This window comes from Vidua chalybeata, chromosome 19, assembly GCF_026979565.1.
Source record: "Vidua chalybeata isolate OUT-0048 chromosome 19, bVidCha1 merged haplotype, whole genome shotgun sequence".
Lineage (NCBI taxonomy): Eukaryota > Metazoa > Chordata > Aves > Passeriformes > Viduidae > Vidua > Vidua chalybeata.
Genome location: NC_071548.1, coordinates 4,514,808 through 4,530,286, shown reverse-complemented (window position 1 = coordinate 4,530,286; position 15,479 = coordinate 4,514,808). Strand labels below are relative to the sequence as shown.

General features: G+C 59.9%; 2 protein-coding genes across 3 annotated transcripts; one reads left to right on the top strand and one right to left on the bottom strand.

Moving 5' to 3' along the window:
• The first annotated feature begins 1,729 nt into the window (after positions 1-1,729).
• UBALD2 (UBA like domain containing 2) lies at positions 1,730-6,557 on the top strand. The gene is made up of 3 exons (XM_053960606.1): positions 1,730-1,903; positions 2,497-2,559; positions 5,438-6,557. The coding sequence occupies exons 1-3, from the start codon at positions 1,784-1,786 to the stop codon at positions 5,756-5,758; spliced, it is 504 nt and encodes a 167-aa protein (XP_053816581.1). The 5' UTR covers positions 1,730-1,783; the 3' UTR covers positions 5,759-6,557.
• Positions 6,558-8,543: 1,986 nt separating this feature from the next.
• Positions 8,544-14,800, bottom strand: LOC128797749 (uncharacterized). 2 transcript variants are annotated; one of them, XM_053960595.1, is made up of 11 exons: positions 14,381-14,800; positions 14,062-14,166; positions 13,531-13,587; positions 12,073-12,190; positions 10,987-11,924; positions 10,620-10,789; positions 10,400-10,471; positions 9,652-9,717; positions 9,427-9,522; positions 8,828-8,939; positions 8,544-8,655 (listed from the first exon to the last, which is right to left on the bottom strand). In XM_053960595.1, exons 1-11 carry the CDS (start codon positions 14,615-14,617, stop codon positions 8,584-8,586), a joined length of 2,043 nt encoding a protein of 680 aa, XP_053816570.1. In that variant the 5' UTR covers positions 14,618-14,800; the 3' UTR covers positions 8,544-8,583. The 2 variants fall into 2 exon arrangements, with proteins under 2 accessions (XP_053816570.1, XP_053816569.1); XM_053960594.1 differs by having other exon boundaries at positions 10,400-10,474; positions 14,381-14,799.
• Between the last annotated feature and the right edge of the window lie 679 nt (positions 14,801-15,479).

Here is a 15,479-nt window from a genome sequence, read left to right as displayed (position 1 = left end):
CCCCTGCCTGCAGGGGTGACCCCCAGGGTCCCAGCGGGGCGTCAGGGCAGCACATCTGGAGGAGCATCTCAGCACGGAGAGGTGACAGCGAATCCTGCCCCCAAGCGGGGCTCATTTTGAAGAACTCGCAGTCCTGCTAACTTCTCCAAGTGTCACCAGCACTACTCTGTCACAGCTTTGGGTGCCAAGGGCCCGTGAGCTGCATTCCCCAGGGTTTCCCAGGCAGGCAGTACATGAGGCTGGCTGCTCCCAGCTCGAAGCCGTGCTGTGCACATGGGTGGCTTTGGCAAACCAGAGGGGCTGAGAGCTCGCCAGGGCTGCGTGCAGAGGCAGGTGGGGCTGGGATCCCTGCATCTGCAATCGCTCCTCTCACACCCCCACCCGCCTCAAGGCTGGTTTTGCTCCAAGAAGACAAAGCTACCAAAATCTTACTGGGGAAGCAATACCCTCCATACCCATCGCTGAATCCCAGTGATGGGAATCCCCCTGAATATGCCGGGAGGATTCCAGCCTGGGCAAGCACAGACTGGCATTGCTGCACTTCACCTTCATGGGACCGCCAGGACTTTGCAGAAGCCCCACAGAGGCCCTCACTGCTGGGGGCAACCAGCTGCAGATGCAGTTTTCATTGCTCTGCCTCCTCATTCCCTCTCCCCTGGCCAGCTGGTCACCACTGCCACATCCAAACCTCCAGTGGCTCTTCCCAGATCAACCTATTTTCACACCATGCATTTGCAAAGTCCCTTCTTTATTTGTTTGGGGTTTAAATGGCAATTTTCCTTTTTAATCAAAACACTTCAAGGCACTTAATTGCACAAGTCCTACTCAGATCCCCAAACGTGGTGTGGGGCAAGCACACCAGGGGAGAGTTCATCCTTGCAGGCTGAGACCGGAGCTCAGAGTCATCAGGATTTTAACCATTAACAAAAAAAACCCAACCCCCCCCACCCCTCCAAACTGGGAGCTGCCCTGAACCCCGCAGGGTACATGGGAGGGGCATGGGGATGAAGAGGATGGGTCCCTGCTCCTGCCCCTGGCATCCGGTTAGGGTCCCATCCCCAGAGTAAGCGGTTCCCAGATGGGAGAGGCAAGACAGGGGGTTAAGGGGGAATCCCCGGACTGGGCAACAGGGTCCCCAGGAAGGAGGAGACGGGGTGCTGGGAGAGCTTCGCTGAAGGAAGAGAGGAGCCTTGCTAAGGGAGTGAGGGGTGAGCCTGGCTGGGGGAGCCAAGGCAGGGGGATAAGGTGCAGCCCCCGAGGGAGTGGCCCCCCAGCCGGGGTATCCAGGGACGGGCGGAGCCCCCCTCTCTGTGACCCCCCAACAATGAACCCCCCTGTCCACGAACCTCCCAAGCTGAACCCCCCTCAAAAGCCCCCTGAACAGCTCCTCGCAACGAACGCCCCCGAACTGAGCCCCTCCTCAATGAACCTCCTCAATGAACGTGACGTCACCTACGCCGCCCGATAAAACCCCCGCGCAGCGGCCGGTCCTCCCTTTCTCCGTCCCGCCTGGCCCCGCCTCCGCCATTCCCAGCCAATCGCGACGCCGTCTGCAGCCAAAACACAGGCGGTGGCCAATGGGGAGGCGCCGGGGCAGCTGGAAGGTTCGAAGCCGGCGGTGGGCGGGGCGCTGGGCGCGGCGGCGGCCAATCAGCGCGCGGGGGCGGGGCCGGCGGCGCCCCCCGGTCCCCCCGGTGAAGCGCGGCGGGCGCGGCGGGCGCGGGGCGCTCCGGGCGGTGCGGGCCGGGGCCGGGGCCGGGGCCGGGGCCGGGGCCGCCCCGCCATGTCCGTGAACATGGAAGAGCTGCGGCACCAGGTGATGATCAACCAGTTCGTGCTGGCGGCGGGCTGCGCCGCCGACCAGGCCAAGCAGCTGCTGCAGGCGGCACACTGGCAGTTCGAGGTACGGGACGGGCCGCCGGCGGCACGGATCGGGATAAGCCGCACGCGAACCGGGACGCCCCAGATCCCGATCCGCCGCCCGCCTGCCCGCGGAGCCGCGGGGCGGAAGGCGGTGGGGGTGGGGGCAGGCCTGTGCGGCCCCGGGCCGCCGACACGCGTGGCCGGGTTTTGGGGGGTCCTGCCCGCCCCCCAGGCACCCACGCCGGGGCGGGGGGCGATTCGGCCCCGGCCTCCGCCGGGTCTATTTATACCCGGGCCGTAACCCGAGCTGCGGCCCGGCGGCCCGGCCCCTCCCTCGCGCTCCGATCTGGGGATGGGGGTGCTGCTGGGAGGGAGGTGGGTTTGTAAACACGGGGTTTGGGGTGTCCCCCTCGCGTGGGGGGCCCCTGAGCAAGTAGGGGACACCGTCTCCGGTGGGTCGGGTGAAGGGCAGCCCCTAGGCCTGGCGGGGTTGGGGGCACCCTTGGGTGCCCCCCGGGGCGGTCCCACGGGGGTGGGAGCGAGCGGGGGGGCTGCGGGGTGAGCTTTGGGGGGCTCGTGTTTTCCCTCCCCCTTTGTCTCGGGTGGGCTGGAGCTGACAGCTTGTCCCCACAGACAGCCCTCAGCGCCTTCTTCCAGGAGACCAACATTCCCAGCAGCCACCACCCCCCCCAGATGGTAAGTGGGACCCCGGCCCCTCCCTCACCCCTGCACCACCCCATCCCCTCCCCAATGCCCCCGGCCCCAAAAACACCTTTAGACCCTTCCCAGCACCAACCAAACCCCCCATACCCCGCACCCCTACCAGCACCACCCACCCCACGACCCCCCAGAGGAGCCTCCCCCATCCCGGGCCCCCCGAGGGGGTGCAGCCCCCAGCCCTCGGAGCTGTCAGCTCCCTGCCAGCCATATTGCTGGGCGCCCGCAGGAGCACGCAGCCGGAGAATGTAAACACGAGCTAAAATGTCTGCCAGGAAATAGTTTGTCTCGGCGAGCATCGCGCTGCAACTTGGGCTCCCCGGGCCGGGGGGCCACGTCTGGACCCCCCTTTCCCCCCACGCCACTTGACCTTGGCCGAGGGCACATCCCCTCGGCCGGAGGGAGGAAGTTGTTCCCCTCCGGGTGTTTTGTTTTGTGTTTCTTGGAGGATTTTCTTTCTTGTTTTCCCTCTCCCCCGCCCCCCCCCGCCATCCTCCGGTGTTGAGGGAACTGAACGGTGCCGCGCGTGGGGGAAGGAGCGGGTCGGGGTTAAGGCGAATTTTCCCCCTTTTCTTGTTCCATCGGGAGTCGCCAGCCGGCCCGGCGTTGCCGGCAGCAAGCGCTCGCTTTCCCTCGGAGAAAGTCGCTTTGTCAGCCAGCTCCCACTAAAACCCCTTTTATTGCAATTCCTCCCCAGCCCGCACGTTTCCGTGCTGCCCCGGGGAGGCTGTGGAGGGTCTTTGGTGGAAAAGCCGCGTTCCAGAGGGAGAGGGCCCGGGGAGTAGCGGGAGCGGATCCAGGCCCTGCTGCTCCCAGCCCAAAGCCTCACCGGGGCAGGTCCTGCCGGGCGGCTGCCTCAGGCAGGATGCAAAGCAGGGCTGGTGCACCCCATCCCACCCCATCACCCACCACCCACCCCAACCAAAACAGGCACCCCGTTCCCCCCAGAACCGAGCCACTCGGTTCTCCCCCTCCCCAATAATGTTTTCATAACACCGTGTGCTCCACGTGGTGTCAAAATACCTTTTACCTTCTCTTCAGATACTCCTATTTTGGGGAATTTATTTGGCGTTTCCCTCCCCCTCCCCAGCATCCTGATTTGAGCAGTTTGCAATGCCCCACACGGCTCAAGGCAGGCGTGAGATGAGGAGTTTTGTGCTGGCAGTTTCTATTTCTTTTTCAAGCGTCAGGGAACAAAGCTGTGAGTGTGGCTGTGGTTTGATGGGTGGGGGCTCGTCCCTGTCACCCCCACTCTGTCATCCCCAAGCCCCCGCAGATTCTGTGGGGCCAAGACTCGCCAGAGCTGTTTGGGGTGTCAGTGACCGACCCTCTGACAGCTCTCCTTAAGATGTGTTGGAGGAGGAGGGCAATAATTACATAGAAATTCTTTTTTTTTTAATTAATATTTCAAATGAATCTGGCAAATGTCACCCCAGAAGCTCAGAGCTGTGTCTAGCATTATTCCAGGGCTCGCTCTGGTGGTGGTGGGTTTTTTTTCAAAACAGAGCAAATTTAAGGTTTTTGGGGTTTGTTGATTTGTTGGGGCTTTTTTTCCAACAAGTATCTTTTCACATACCGCCAAATGTCTAGGTTAATTTAAAAAGCAAAGGCTGGGTTAGCACCACTTCAAGCTGAGCTCTGAAGTGAATTCTGTGGAGGAATATCCCCGGTTAACTACAAACCTGTTCAGTGCCAGCCAGGCCATGGTTGCATTTTTGGGGTGCTCCAGCTCCACAGGCTGATGAGAGGAGCCAGCTGCTGCTCCCCTCAGGCTGGGGGAGCACCCCAACTTCAGGGGTCTGGGCCCCCCAGCAAGGGTTTGCTCCTTTGATCCCAGCATCACTCAGGGTGGCCGGGATGGGATGAGGAGGAACCTCTAAGAGGGATTTAGGTGTTGGCCTGTGCTGGGGAGCAGCAGGGGCAGCTGAGCACCAGCCAGGGGCAAATCCTAGGATAAGCCCCAGGAAGGGGGAGTTCAAGCAACTATTCCCCACCAGCAATATCTCAATTCCCCCATTGCTAAAGGCAGCAGACACTGACCAAGCCCTTGAACTCTGCTTGAAGTCCCCACAAGCATCTGTCAGGAGTTGTGGCTCCAGGAGGGCAACAGGGATTTGGGATGGATTTAACCAGAGGGGTGAAGTCTCCCTGTGCATGGACCCCCCATGTCCAGGCATCCCCTGCCCGTGCATCCCCCTGCCCACAGGCCCTCCCTGTGTGTGCAGCCTGATGGGAATTTGCACACACACCCCTATCCCCCTTTTAGCACCTCCCCAATCCTCAGTTCAGCCAGTTCTTTGCTGATTTGGGGTCCCTGTGCCAGCCCCTGAGCCTCGGAGCGGGGCTGGGTCCTCCCTAGTGGATTTTTCCTCTGCTGGAAAAAGGGACGGATCCATCACTGTCCAGGTGCTAAATTTAGCTGGGTACCAAGAAGGCAGGGCCTGTACCAGGAACTGGGGGGCCCCTGCTTGCCTTTTGCTCTCTGCCATAATGGGGTGGAAGGGGAAGAGGGTGAGGAAACTGGGTGAAAGGGGGTCCTGTGGGGCCAGGTAGGACCCCAGCACCCTCCCTACCCTGATGAGCACCCTGTTTGTGCTGCTCCCCAAACCCACCTCATCCGTGGGCTTTGAGCATCTGGGATGGTCCAAAATGTCCTTCCCAGATTGGCTGGAGCCTCTCCCCGGGCACCCCACACCTCTGGGGAACCGTGCAAACCCTTGGGTGTGGATGTGGGGCGTTGCCAGGTGTGGGATACAGGCAGGATCCCCAGCGATGGGTCTGGCTGTGGTGGGCGGGTGGGGACCCCCCAAAACCCGCCGTGAGCGAGCTGACAGCCCCGTTCTCCTGTGCCCTGCAGATGTGCACCCCCAGCAACACGCCGGCCACGCCGCCCAACTTCCCGGACGCGCTGGCCATGTTCTCCAAGCTGCGCACCTCGGAGAGCCTGCAGAGCAGCAACAGCCCCATCACCTCCATGGCCTGCTCCCCCCCGGGCAGCTTCAGCCCCTTCTGGGCCTCCTCGCCCCCCAGCCACCAGCCCGCCTGGCTGCCCCCGTCCTCGCCCACCACCCACGGCCTCCACCACCACCTGCACCACCCGCAGCCCTCCTGGCCGCCCACCCCCCCGCCCCCTGCCCCCCCACAGAAAGCCGTGGCCACCATGGATGGTCAGAGATAAGGCTGGGGCTGGCGGAGGGTTGGGGGGGTCAGGGGGGGCCGGGCCGGGGCGTTGGGAGCAGGGGCTCGCCAAGAAACGCACTGGAATCATTTTCTAGGTTTTATTATTATTTTTAGGGGGGGAGCACATGCTGCCAGGGAGGGCACTGACCCATGAGAGCCTCTGGCTGCTCTCTACTCCCCTCCCCTTTTTTTTAAAAAAAATATATAACTATAATATATAAATATATCTAATGTATATAAATCCAGAGAGAAGGAGCAGCAGCGTGGAGGCAGCTGCTGGGTGTCTGGGGGTTTTCCCTGTGGCTCTATCCCCAGGGCAGGAGAGGGAAGGGGAGGACAGGAATAACAAAAATAAATGGATGGAGGTGGCTGTAGGCACCTCAGATTACTGAGCCACTGGACACCCTCCCCAGCTCTGGCTTCCCTGGGCATTTGTTGCAGTGCTCAGAGCAAAAGCAGCTCTCTGGCTCCCGAAATTCAGCCCGGCTTCTTGCACAGATTCCCCCTGGACTTGCCCCCAACCCCATCCTCCCTCCCTCAGCACCCCCAGGGCCTGGGGGTTTATCAAAGTGATGTCCCCCTGTCCCTGTGACTGCCCTATGTGGTGCTTCCCCAGGCAGGGGGGAGCTGGGGGTTTTTTAGTTTTCAAATCAATGTTGCTTAAAAAAAACAAACAGAAAAACAAACCAAAAAAAAAAAAAAAAAACCATAAAAAAGACCCAGCAAAAAAACAGGTTGAAGGTTTTTTATTAATTTAAAAAATAATAAAAATTTAAAAAAAAATCACTTTTTTAACACCAGCTGTCCCTGCCTTTTCTCTCTGCTGGGAGGGTGTCCCTGGCAGGGCACTGAAAATGAGAGCGACCCCTCTGTGAGGCAGTGTCCCCAGTGGGGACAGAGTCTGTGCTCTGCCTCCACAAGCCACCACTGCTGTCCCCAAAGGGGGGATCAGAGGGAAGGGAAGAGCCAGGGCCATGGGGGTGCTGTGCCAGCACAGTGAGGAGCCCCCATGTGCCAGGGGTTGCAGCTGACACCCCTCACAAAATCCCCTCACAAAATCTCACAGCTTGCAAAAACCCCCCAGCAACCTGGGGCCCCCCAGCCCCATCACCCACCCAGGGATGAGCCCCCCCAGGCCTCAGCACTGTGGGGGCACTCAGGGAGAGGATGATGTCCTCTGAGTGTCCCCCTCTGCAGAAGGGTCACCAGCCAAGGGACACAGGAGTTCACCAGGCCTGTGGCCACTGTGTTCACACAACTGGGCTAAAACCCCCAAAATGGGAGCACAGCAGCTCTGGAAATGTCAGGAATGACAGGGAGGCTCAGGGCACAGTCCAAAGCTTCCTGCAGGCATTGGGAGGTCCCCAGGATGGCACAAACTCCAAGGAGAAAAGGCAAAAAATTTCCCCCATCTGCGGTTACTTACCTGCTCCAAAGATCACCCAAGGCTGGGGGTGTTGGGGCTGGGGTGTGTGCAGGGGGTGCAGGGGGTGGAAGTGTTTATAGGGTGCACCTGGATCCTGGGGGCAGCAAAAGGGGCAGGAGGATGATGAGCACCAAAGAGGTGACCCCAGCTGGGCCGTGTCCTGCAAATGCAATTGGTCCCAAAGGTGTTTAAGCCCCTCAATGCCAGGCAGGAGTGCAGGATGGTTCTTTCTTGGCTCTGCTCTGGTGCCCAGGGGTTTGCTCCCAGTTATCCTACAGGAGGTGGCACTGGGGAGATCCCAGATCCGGCTGTGTCCACCTCAGTACCCCCAGAACAGGTTTTGAGCACCTGGTTTTCCCCTGAAAAACCAGAGCCAGCAGGGAGAACGTTCCAGGGGGAACTCCCTGGGACTAAGGTGCCTATGGGGTACAGTGGAGCTGACAGGGATGGAGGCTGTCCCTCTGGGGGGAAGGTTTGGGGACACCCACCAGGAGGGCAGGGTTTCCACAGGGCAGCCCCCAGGGGATGACCCCCATAAGCTCTGAGTCCCCCCGAGGTTCCTGTGGGGTTCCCCTCAGGGTTTCTCACCCTCCCACTCACCCGAGAGGTGCCACCGCCTTTGTGTCCCACCCAGGAAGTGTCACTGCCTGTGTGTAGAGGGGACATCCCCAGCCCCCTGTGCACACAGCCACCTGTCCCCGGCTGTGACACCCCTCAGTGCCCCCGTGCTGCTCCAGGGATCGGGGTTTCCCTTCCCGGTATCTCAGCACACCCTGGGGCTTCCTCCCATCCACGGGGAGGGGAGGGTGGCACGGGGGCGCTGGGGAGAAGCAGCCCCGAGCCTCGGGGTGGCACAAGGGGAAGGAGGGGACGTGTCTCTCCCCTGGGGTTGTGGTGTGTTGGTTGGAGGTGGGGAGCAGAGGGGTTTGTGCCTTCCATCAATGGCAGCGCTGCAAGAGGGACGAGGGGGTGGCAGAGGGGGTTTCTTACTCGGAGGTGAGGAAGGCAGCTCCGTGATGCTCATCCGGGGATAAGCGACAGCAAACCAGCGGCTTGGGCTGGGATTTGCTTTTGGCATCAAACTGTTCTGCTGCTGTCCTTTTTATTGAAGTCTGCATTTTCCCCTTCTCCAGCAGCAAATGAGCTCCTCCTCCTCCTGCTGCTGTCCCAGACCCCTTTTGGGGTCCCCTGGCAGGGCACAAGTGGCGCTCGCGAGGGCCAGGGGGTGCACGACACCAGGGGGCTGACACAGAGCCTGGGAGGGCGTGTCACAGGGGCTGTTTTGCAGGACGAGGGATGCTGCCGGCCCCTCCTTGTGCACGAAGGAAAGATCCTGCTCCGCTCAGGAGGCACAGGCTGCTGGTCACCCTTTATTTCTGCAGGCTGGAGTTGCGTGCTCAGTCCATCCCCGGGGGAGTCCGGCCCCGGTACACGACTCCATCCCTGCCCATCAGGTCGAACGTGCCAGGCTGGGAAGGAGGGGATGAGCTGGCTCTGCCACACTGGGCTGCATTCAGCATCCCCAAGCCTTCCCACCCAGCTCTTCCTGGGGAAACTGAGGTATAGATGCTCCCTCAGACACTCAGCATCACTCTCCCAGCCTCGGTGTCCTGTCTCTGTCCCCACCTTTCCCATCCCTACCTTGTTGGGGTCTGGAAGGAGGGGCTCCATGGGCTGCACGGGGCAGACACTGGTGTGTTTGCCCCCGGAGTACATCGGTGATCTGCGGGGATACCCCTCGGCTGCCTGCTCCCTGTGGGACAGGGCACAGGGATGCTAGGGAGGGGTTCAGGGGGTGCTCCCCCTCCTCCAGCTGCTGCAGGAGACCCCTGCCCACCCAGCCCTGCAGGATCTGCCCTTTCCCCACAGCCCTAAGGGCTGCCCATGGCTGTGACAGGTCCTGGTGCCCTTTGCAGGGGATGCCAGGAGGCAGGAGCAGGGCTGTCCCAGGCCCCAAAACAGCCCCTGTGGGACAGCAGGGCTGTCCCAGCTCCAGGGCTTGATTTTGGGAACTCCTTTCACAGGAAGCACCAAGTCCCCACCAAGCCTGAGCTGAGGCTGACACCAGACACAACTCATCACATGTGGCTCCAGGGCTTGACAGGACAGCATGAGGGCTGTAAAACCCTCTGCAGCTCCTCTCTGTCTGGGCACCTCCAGCCCCTTCCACCCCACCCAGGGAAGAGCTCTCCTTGCTGGAATGAGCTCCCCAGGGCCAGGGTGGGTCCCCAAGTCCCTACCTGTGCTCCTGTGGTTGGCGCTGCCTGCGAGCGTGGGGCAGGCGCACAGAGAAGCCGGGGGATGGCGGTGGAGTGGATGGGATGACCTCAGAGTGTCTGGGGAGGGTGACAGGGGCCACGGGTGGGTGACAGGGGCCAGACGAGCCACCCCTGACACTGCAGGGCACTGCCAGCACCCATCTGCCCCTGTCCCACCCCCGATGCACCAGTGCTGGTGCCACTCACCGGCCAGGCAACTGCACAAGCTGGTCACAAGGTGTGTACTCGGAAGAGGGCACCTTGAGGAGAATCCTAAAGCAGGGAGAAAATGCTGGGCAGGCTCCTGGGGGACACAGCCCTGACTGTGCAGGCAGAGCCAAGTGCTGGGCACAGCACTGCAGGGAGTTCTGGCATTTTCAGGGGAATCGTGGAGTGCTGAGCCTGGGTTCTCCATCACCACCACGGCACAGTCCAGCCCACTGGCTGGTTACAAAACAAAAGGGGTGTGGTGGGGGAAATGGGCTATTTGTGGAGTCCCGCCTGGGACAAAGCTCCAGCTCATATTAGACAATGGTGAATCCACAGAGGGAAGCTCCCAAAACCCACAGCTATGGGAATGTCTCCCAGGGGCAACTCAGTCCCATGGGAACTGGGGCTGGTGGCTAGGTCAACGGAAGGGATTCCTGTACCCCTTGCTAGGGCGGGATGCTCCCAGCCTGGGACACGCTCACCTTGTCCCACTGGTGCCTCCAAAATAGGGTGGCTGCTCATGGCTGCTCAGGACACACAGGGATGGGAGGTGGAGGGCTCAGGCTCCCACACCTGCCATCCCAACCAGCCCTCACACCTGTGTCCTCTCTTGGTCAGCACTCTGGACACCCCTGTGCCCTGCCAGGAGGGCAGGTCATGACCAGGCTCTGGCACTGCATGTCCCAGCCCTGCCAGGGGACAAGCCACTGTCCCTCACACTTGTCACAAAAGCCTTTGCACCTACAGTCCAGCTTCAGCTGGGAATGCCTCCATCCTGATGCTGCCTCTTCCACGTGCCTCCTTGGATGTTGGGAGCCTACTGCCAGTGGGAGGAAATGATCATCAGCATCCCCAGGGTTCCATCAGTGGATAAATGGATCCAATGCCAGGGCACCACATGGGCCAGCCAGATGGAACAGGGCCAGTGCTGTCCCCAAAGCCAGTGCTGTCCCTGTGGCACTCACCTGCTAGTCCCAGCCACGCTCTCGGCTGGGATCCAGAGGCTCTGGGATCCTGGGTGGCCTCGTACTGACTGCACCCGCTGGACTGGGACGTGGGTGCCAGGCGCTCTTGGATGTGTTCCTGAGGTGGTGAAACTGCCATCCGAACTCTTTTTCTGAACGCGGGGAGGAGCCTGAGCAAGCAGAGCAGTGTTTCAGCCCCAGCTCTTGCCCCCAAAACTGCACCCCTTTCCCTCAAGGAAGCCCCCTGTGCCACTGTGAGCTTGGTCTTAAACCAGACCTTGGTCTAAGGGCAGCAAGAGGGGGATGCAGACCCCAGAGGAGGGGGTGTCTCAGGGGGAGTACCCACAGGGTTGGGAAGAGCCTCTACCTTGGAGATGCTCATCTTGGTGTCTTCTTCCTTGATCTCTTCTTTACTGGTCATCTCAGGAGGACTAACCCGGGGGCTGGGAAGAGCCTCTGCCTTAGAGATGCGTATCTCAATCTCTTCATCCTTGATCTGTCCCATGTCATCCTGTCCCATGTCATTCTGTTCTGCGTTGCTCCATTGCACATTTCGTCTCATGTCCCTCTGTCCCACGTTCAGTCCCATGTCCTTCTGTTCTATGTCCTGTCCCATGTCCTTCTGTTCTGTGTTGCTCCATTGCACATTTTGTCTCATGTCCCTCTGTCCCACGTTTGGTCCCATGTCCTTCTGTCCTATGTCCTGTCCCATGTCATTCTGTTCTGCGTCGCTCCATTGCACATTTCGTCTCATGTCCCTCTGTCCCACATTCGGTCCCATGTCCTTCTGTCCTATGTCCTGTCCCATGTCCTTCTGTTCTGTGTTGCTCCATTGCACATTTCGTCTCATGTCCCTCTGTCCCACATTCGGTCCCATGTCCTTCTGTCCTATGTCCTGTCCCATGTCATTCTGTTCTGCGTCGCTCCATTGCACATTTCGCCTCATGTCCCTCTGTCCCATGTTCCGTCCCATGTAATTCTGTCCTATGTCCTGTCCCATGTCATTCTGTTCTGCGTTGCTCCATTGCACATTTCGCCTCATGTCCCTCTGTCCCATGTTCCGTCCCATGTAATTCTGTCCCATACTCCATCCCATGCCCCTCTGTCCCATGCCATTCCGTCCCCTGTTCTGTCCCATGTCACTCTCTTCCACGTTCTGTCCCATGTCATTTTCCCCAACGGAGACCCGGTCGCTGCTCGCATTCGCCTCCTTCCCTCTGCCCTGTGTCTTGGCTTCCGGGGGCAGAGGGCTGGCAGGCTGGCTGTTCCCATGCCTTGGTGTCCTGGGCTTTTCCACAAGGGTAACTGGAAGAAGAAACCAGAGGAGCTGCCCAGGGTCAGGGGAGCCAGGGGGAACATGGCTGGGGGACAACTCAGCAGTCTGCAGGCCCCCTGCCCGGCCCGCTGTGCCCTCGCACCCTCCGGGTCCCTCCCCAGCTGTGCCCAGAGGTACTTTCATTGCCGATGACAATCAGCCCTGGGTCATCCCACGGGTCTAGGTGCTTGGGGCCAGCATGCTGCTGCTTGTCTGGGGAGCCTTGTCCGCCCTGCATCATGTCCTTCATGGCAGACTGGGAAGGAGAGGATGGGCTATCACACTGGGCTGCAGTCAGGATCCCCAAGCCAGCCTCCCAGCCCAGCTCTTCCTGGGGAAACTGAGGCACAGATCCCCCCTGGATGTCAACATCACCCTCCCTCGGTTCCCTTTCAGTGTCTCTTGAGGATGAACAGCCCCAGCACCCTCAGCCTTTCCCCAGGACAGAGATGCTGCAGTCCCCAGACCATCTTGGTGGCCCTCCACAGGACCCGCTCCAGGAATGCCGTGTCCCTCATCCCGAGGAGCCCAGAGCTGGACCCTGCTCCAGGGGAGGCCTGGCCAGGGCTGGGCAGAGGGGCAGCATCGCCCCCGACCTGCTGGAAATGCTCTCCTGACGCACCCCGGGACACCGGCGTCCTTCTCGTGCCCTCGGGCACGGCGCTGCTCACGGACAGCTCCTTGTCCACCAGGACCCCCAGCTCCTTCCCCACAGAGCTGCTTTTCCAGCCGGTCAGCCCCGGCCCGTGCTGGTGCCTGGGTTGTTCTCCGCAGGTGAAGGACCCTGCGCTTGCCTGTGCTGAACTTCAAAATGTTCCTCCCTGGGCAGTTTAGCTCTTTGACCATGACCATGACTGTGGTTTTCACAGCCAGCCCAGGGGATCAGCAAACACCCGACTGATGCCATCTAATACAACAGGAAGGCATTCTTGCCTCCAGCAACGGGACTCAGTATCCCAGACCTGCCCCATAACATCCCTCTGCTGTCCCCTAATCCTAGCCACCACTGCAGAGAGACCTGGAGGGCAGGGAGCCATGGTCCTGCCTGATGCTGAGCAAGGAGGGGCTGTGGTGCAATGCCAATGCAGCCTGGCCCCAGGGAGGCACCAGCTCCTGCTGTTTCTCCCACCACCCTGAACATGGCCCTTTTCTGAGCAGAAAACAAGCTGGGACCACATGTTAGGCCAGCTGAGGAGCTGCCCTGGCTCAGCCTATGCCGGGTCCTTCTCCTGGTGGGAAGAGGAGTCCTGAGCAACCTCGGTAGAGGCACTGGGGTGCACAGTGGCTGGAGGTGCAGGGAGCTGCAATCCCGCTCCACCTGCCAGACCTCGGTCTCCTCTTCCTCCTCCTTCTCCTGCTTTCCTGCCCACCAGGAAGTCCTCCAGCACGTCCCAGCACACCATGTTTCTCATCTCCTCTGGGGCTGAGGAGAGCATCAGCCTCTTTTTCAGATTTTATTTTGGGAAGGAAGGCATCAGAGCCATCAGTGTAACTGGGAGCATGATGGGATCCAGAGGAGTGTTGACCCCTCCCTCCCCCCCAGAACTTCTGTAGACCCTGCCCTGGAGCAGGCCCTGTGTATGCTCAAGGACATACCATGAGAGAGTCCAATAGCTGGTTACGGAGGTCATCCATCATGTTCTGGAATCCTTCCTGGAGTAGGGTGAGGACAGAGACAGGACTCAGAACACAGGAGCAGGATTTAAAAGGGACATTTGCAAATTAACTTGGACACCAGACACCAGATCCTGGACAGGGCTATGCCAAGTGGCTGTGGCTGTATTCCACCTTTGTCTCCTCACCTTCCCTGGACACAGGTTACTTTTTTTTGATGGCTGTTTAGTTCACAAATGCCTCAGGAGCCCTGTTGAGGGAGGCAGTGGCCTCTACCACCAGCTTGACCTGCGGGCAGTGGTGCCCTTCTGCCCTCACCAGGGCAGTGCTGGCAGAAGTAAAGTGGGGGGCTGCAGGTGGGTTGGGATGAGCGCCCACGTTCTGCTTGCAGGACACCCTTTCCTCTCATCCCTCCTGGTGCCCTTCATGCTGGGAGCCTCCAAGAGCTGCAGGGCAGGGGCAGCAGGGCAGCGCAGTGAGGGGCAGCTCCCGAGGGCACCAGCAGCAGCTCACCATGTCAAAATTCTGTAGCATATACTGCATGTCCTCAGCCATGTGGGACTGCTCCAGCTTCACCTCATTGACCTCCTCACGCAGCTCCTGGCAAAGAGCCCGGACCTAGGAGAGGGGGATGGTGGGGTGAGCCCGAGGGCAGGGTCCCTTTGCACCCACCACGGGCTGCACAGAGACAGGGGCAGCTCAGGGCCTGGCCTGGGCAGTGCTTGGCCTTCAGCACATCCTCAGCAGCAGCTCCCCAGCAGCATGAGGGGGTTCAGACCCCAGAGGAGGGGGTGGCTTGAGGGGAGCACCTGGGGCTGGGAAGAGCCTCTACCTCGGCAATTTCTTTTTCATTGGCTTCCACTTTCTGCTTTAACTCCTTAAGGAAAGAGAAAGGGCTTTCCTCGGCCCCCTCCAGTGGTTCCCCACTCTCCTGGACAAGCAGATCCCGCAGGCCCAGGTGCAAAAGCATCCCATTCAGGAGGTTGTGCAGTTGCTCAAAGTCAATGACTCCAGCTCTCGATGACCCGAGGGCAGCATCCAGCATCTGGCCCAGAGTGAGCATTGCCATTGCTGCTGATCTGTCCAAAAGCACAGAACTGCCAGGAACAGGAGCCTCTTGTGCTATTGCTCTGGAGAGGAGCAGGTAGGTGGGAGGTGGTAGGAGATGTTAGAAGGAGGAGAAGGAAGAGGTACACAGCCAACAGGCTCCTTCCTCTTCGGTCTCCTCCTTGTTCTGGAGCCTGTGCCACTTGTGTCCCTCTTTACAGTATCCCCCTGCCCTGGCAAAGAGTGCCCATTGTTACACAGCAATGGCTCAGCCCTATGTGGAATGTCCCCATTGTCTCCTCCTGCTGCTGATGTCCTGGTTCCAGCAACCAACAGGACCTGCAGGGACACTGTGCCACAACACCTCCAACCTCTACCACTTTCAGCCCCAAAATGACTCCAAGGACAGCTCATGTTGCGCAGGTGGGTGCCCCAGAAGCCACTCGCAGGGTGAGTTGAGCCTGCCCAGGAGAGCTGTGCCCTGTGGAGAGGTGATCCATGTTCTCACACAGCCTGGAGCATTCCAGAACACTCCAGGAGGAGACAGCCCCAGAGAGGAAGCACTTCCAGTCATTCATTTCTGAGGTCTTAAAAGCATGAGAGTTTCCCTTCTCCCTTAGATGTGGGAAGGATGGAAAGCTGCTGTTGACTCCATCAATACACAGATTTTCAGCACCTTGCTCCAAAGCAAAGAGCCATACAAGCAGGGAAAAGCAGATAAACACAAGCCTCCAGACAAGCCTAGCAAGTAAAGGACTCAAACACGGGGAAAAATCTTTGAACCAGAGTGATCCATCAGACAAATCCTTACAAAAGCCTAGAAATTCCCTTTTAAACATGCAGGTTTGACCACCAGGCAGTGCGATGACTGACATTTCCCTGCT

What these genes read in the sequence shown, in the direction of transcription:
- UBALD2 (XM_053960606.1), top strand. Translation starts at nt 1,784, where the DNA reads ATGTCCGTGAACATGGAAGAGCTGCGGCACCAGGTGATGATCAACCAG. An exon ending in CGGCACACTGGCAGTTCGAG is followed by an intron (nt 1,904 to 2,496) that starts GTACGGGACGGG and finishes TTGTCCCCACAG; the next exon opens with ACAGCCCTCAGCGCCTTCTT. An exon ending in GCCACCACCCCCCCCAGATG is followed by an intron (nt 2,560 to 5,437) that starts GTAAGTGGGACC and finishes TGTGCCCTGCAG; the next exon opens with ATGTGCACCCCCAGCAACAC.
- LOC128797749 (XM_053960594.1), bottom strand. Translation starts at nt 14,617, where the DNA reads ATGGCAATGCTCACTCTGGGCCAGATGCTGGATGCTGCCCTCGGGTCA. An exon ending in GATTGTCATCGGCAATGAAA is followed by an intron (nt 11,925 to 12,072) that starts GTACCTCTGGGC and finishes TTCTTCTTCCAG; the next exon opens with TTACCCTTGTGGAAAAGCCC. An exon ending in CGCCAACCACAGGAGCACAG is followed by an intron (nt 8,940 to 9,426) that starts GTAGGGACTTGG and finishes CCTGTCCCACAG; the next exon opens with GGAGCAGGCAGCCGAGGGGT.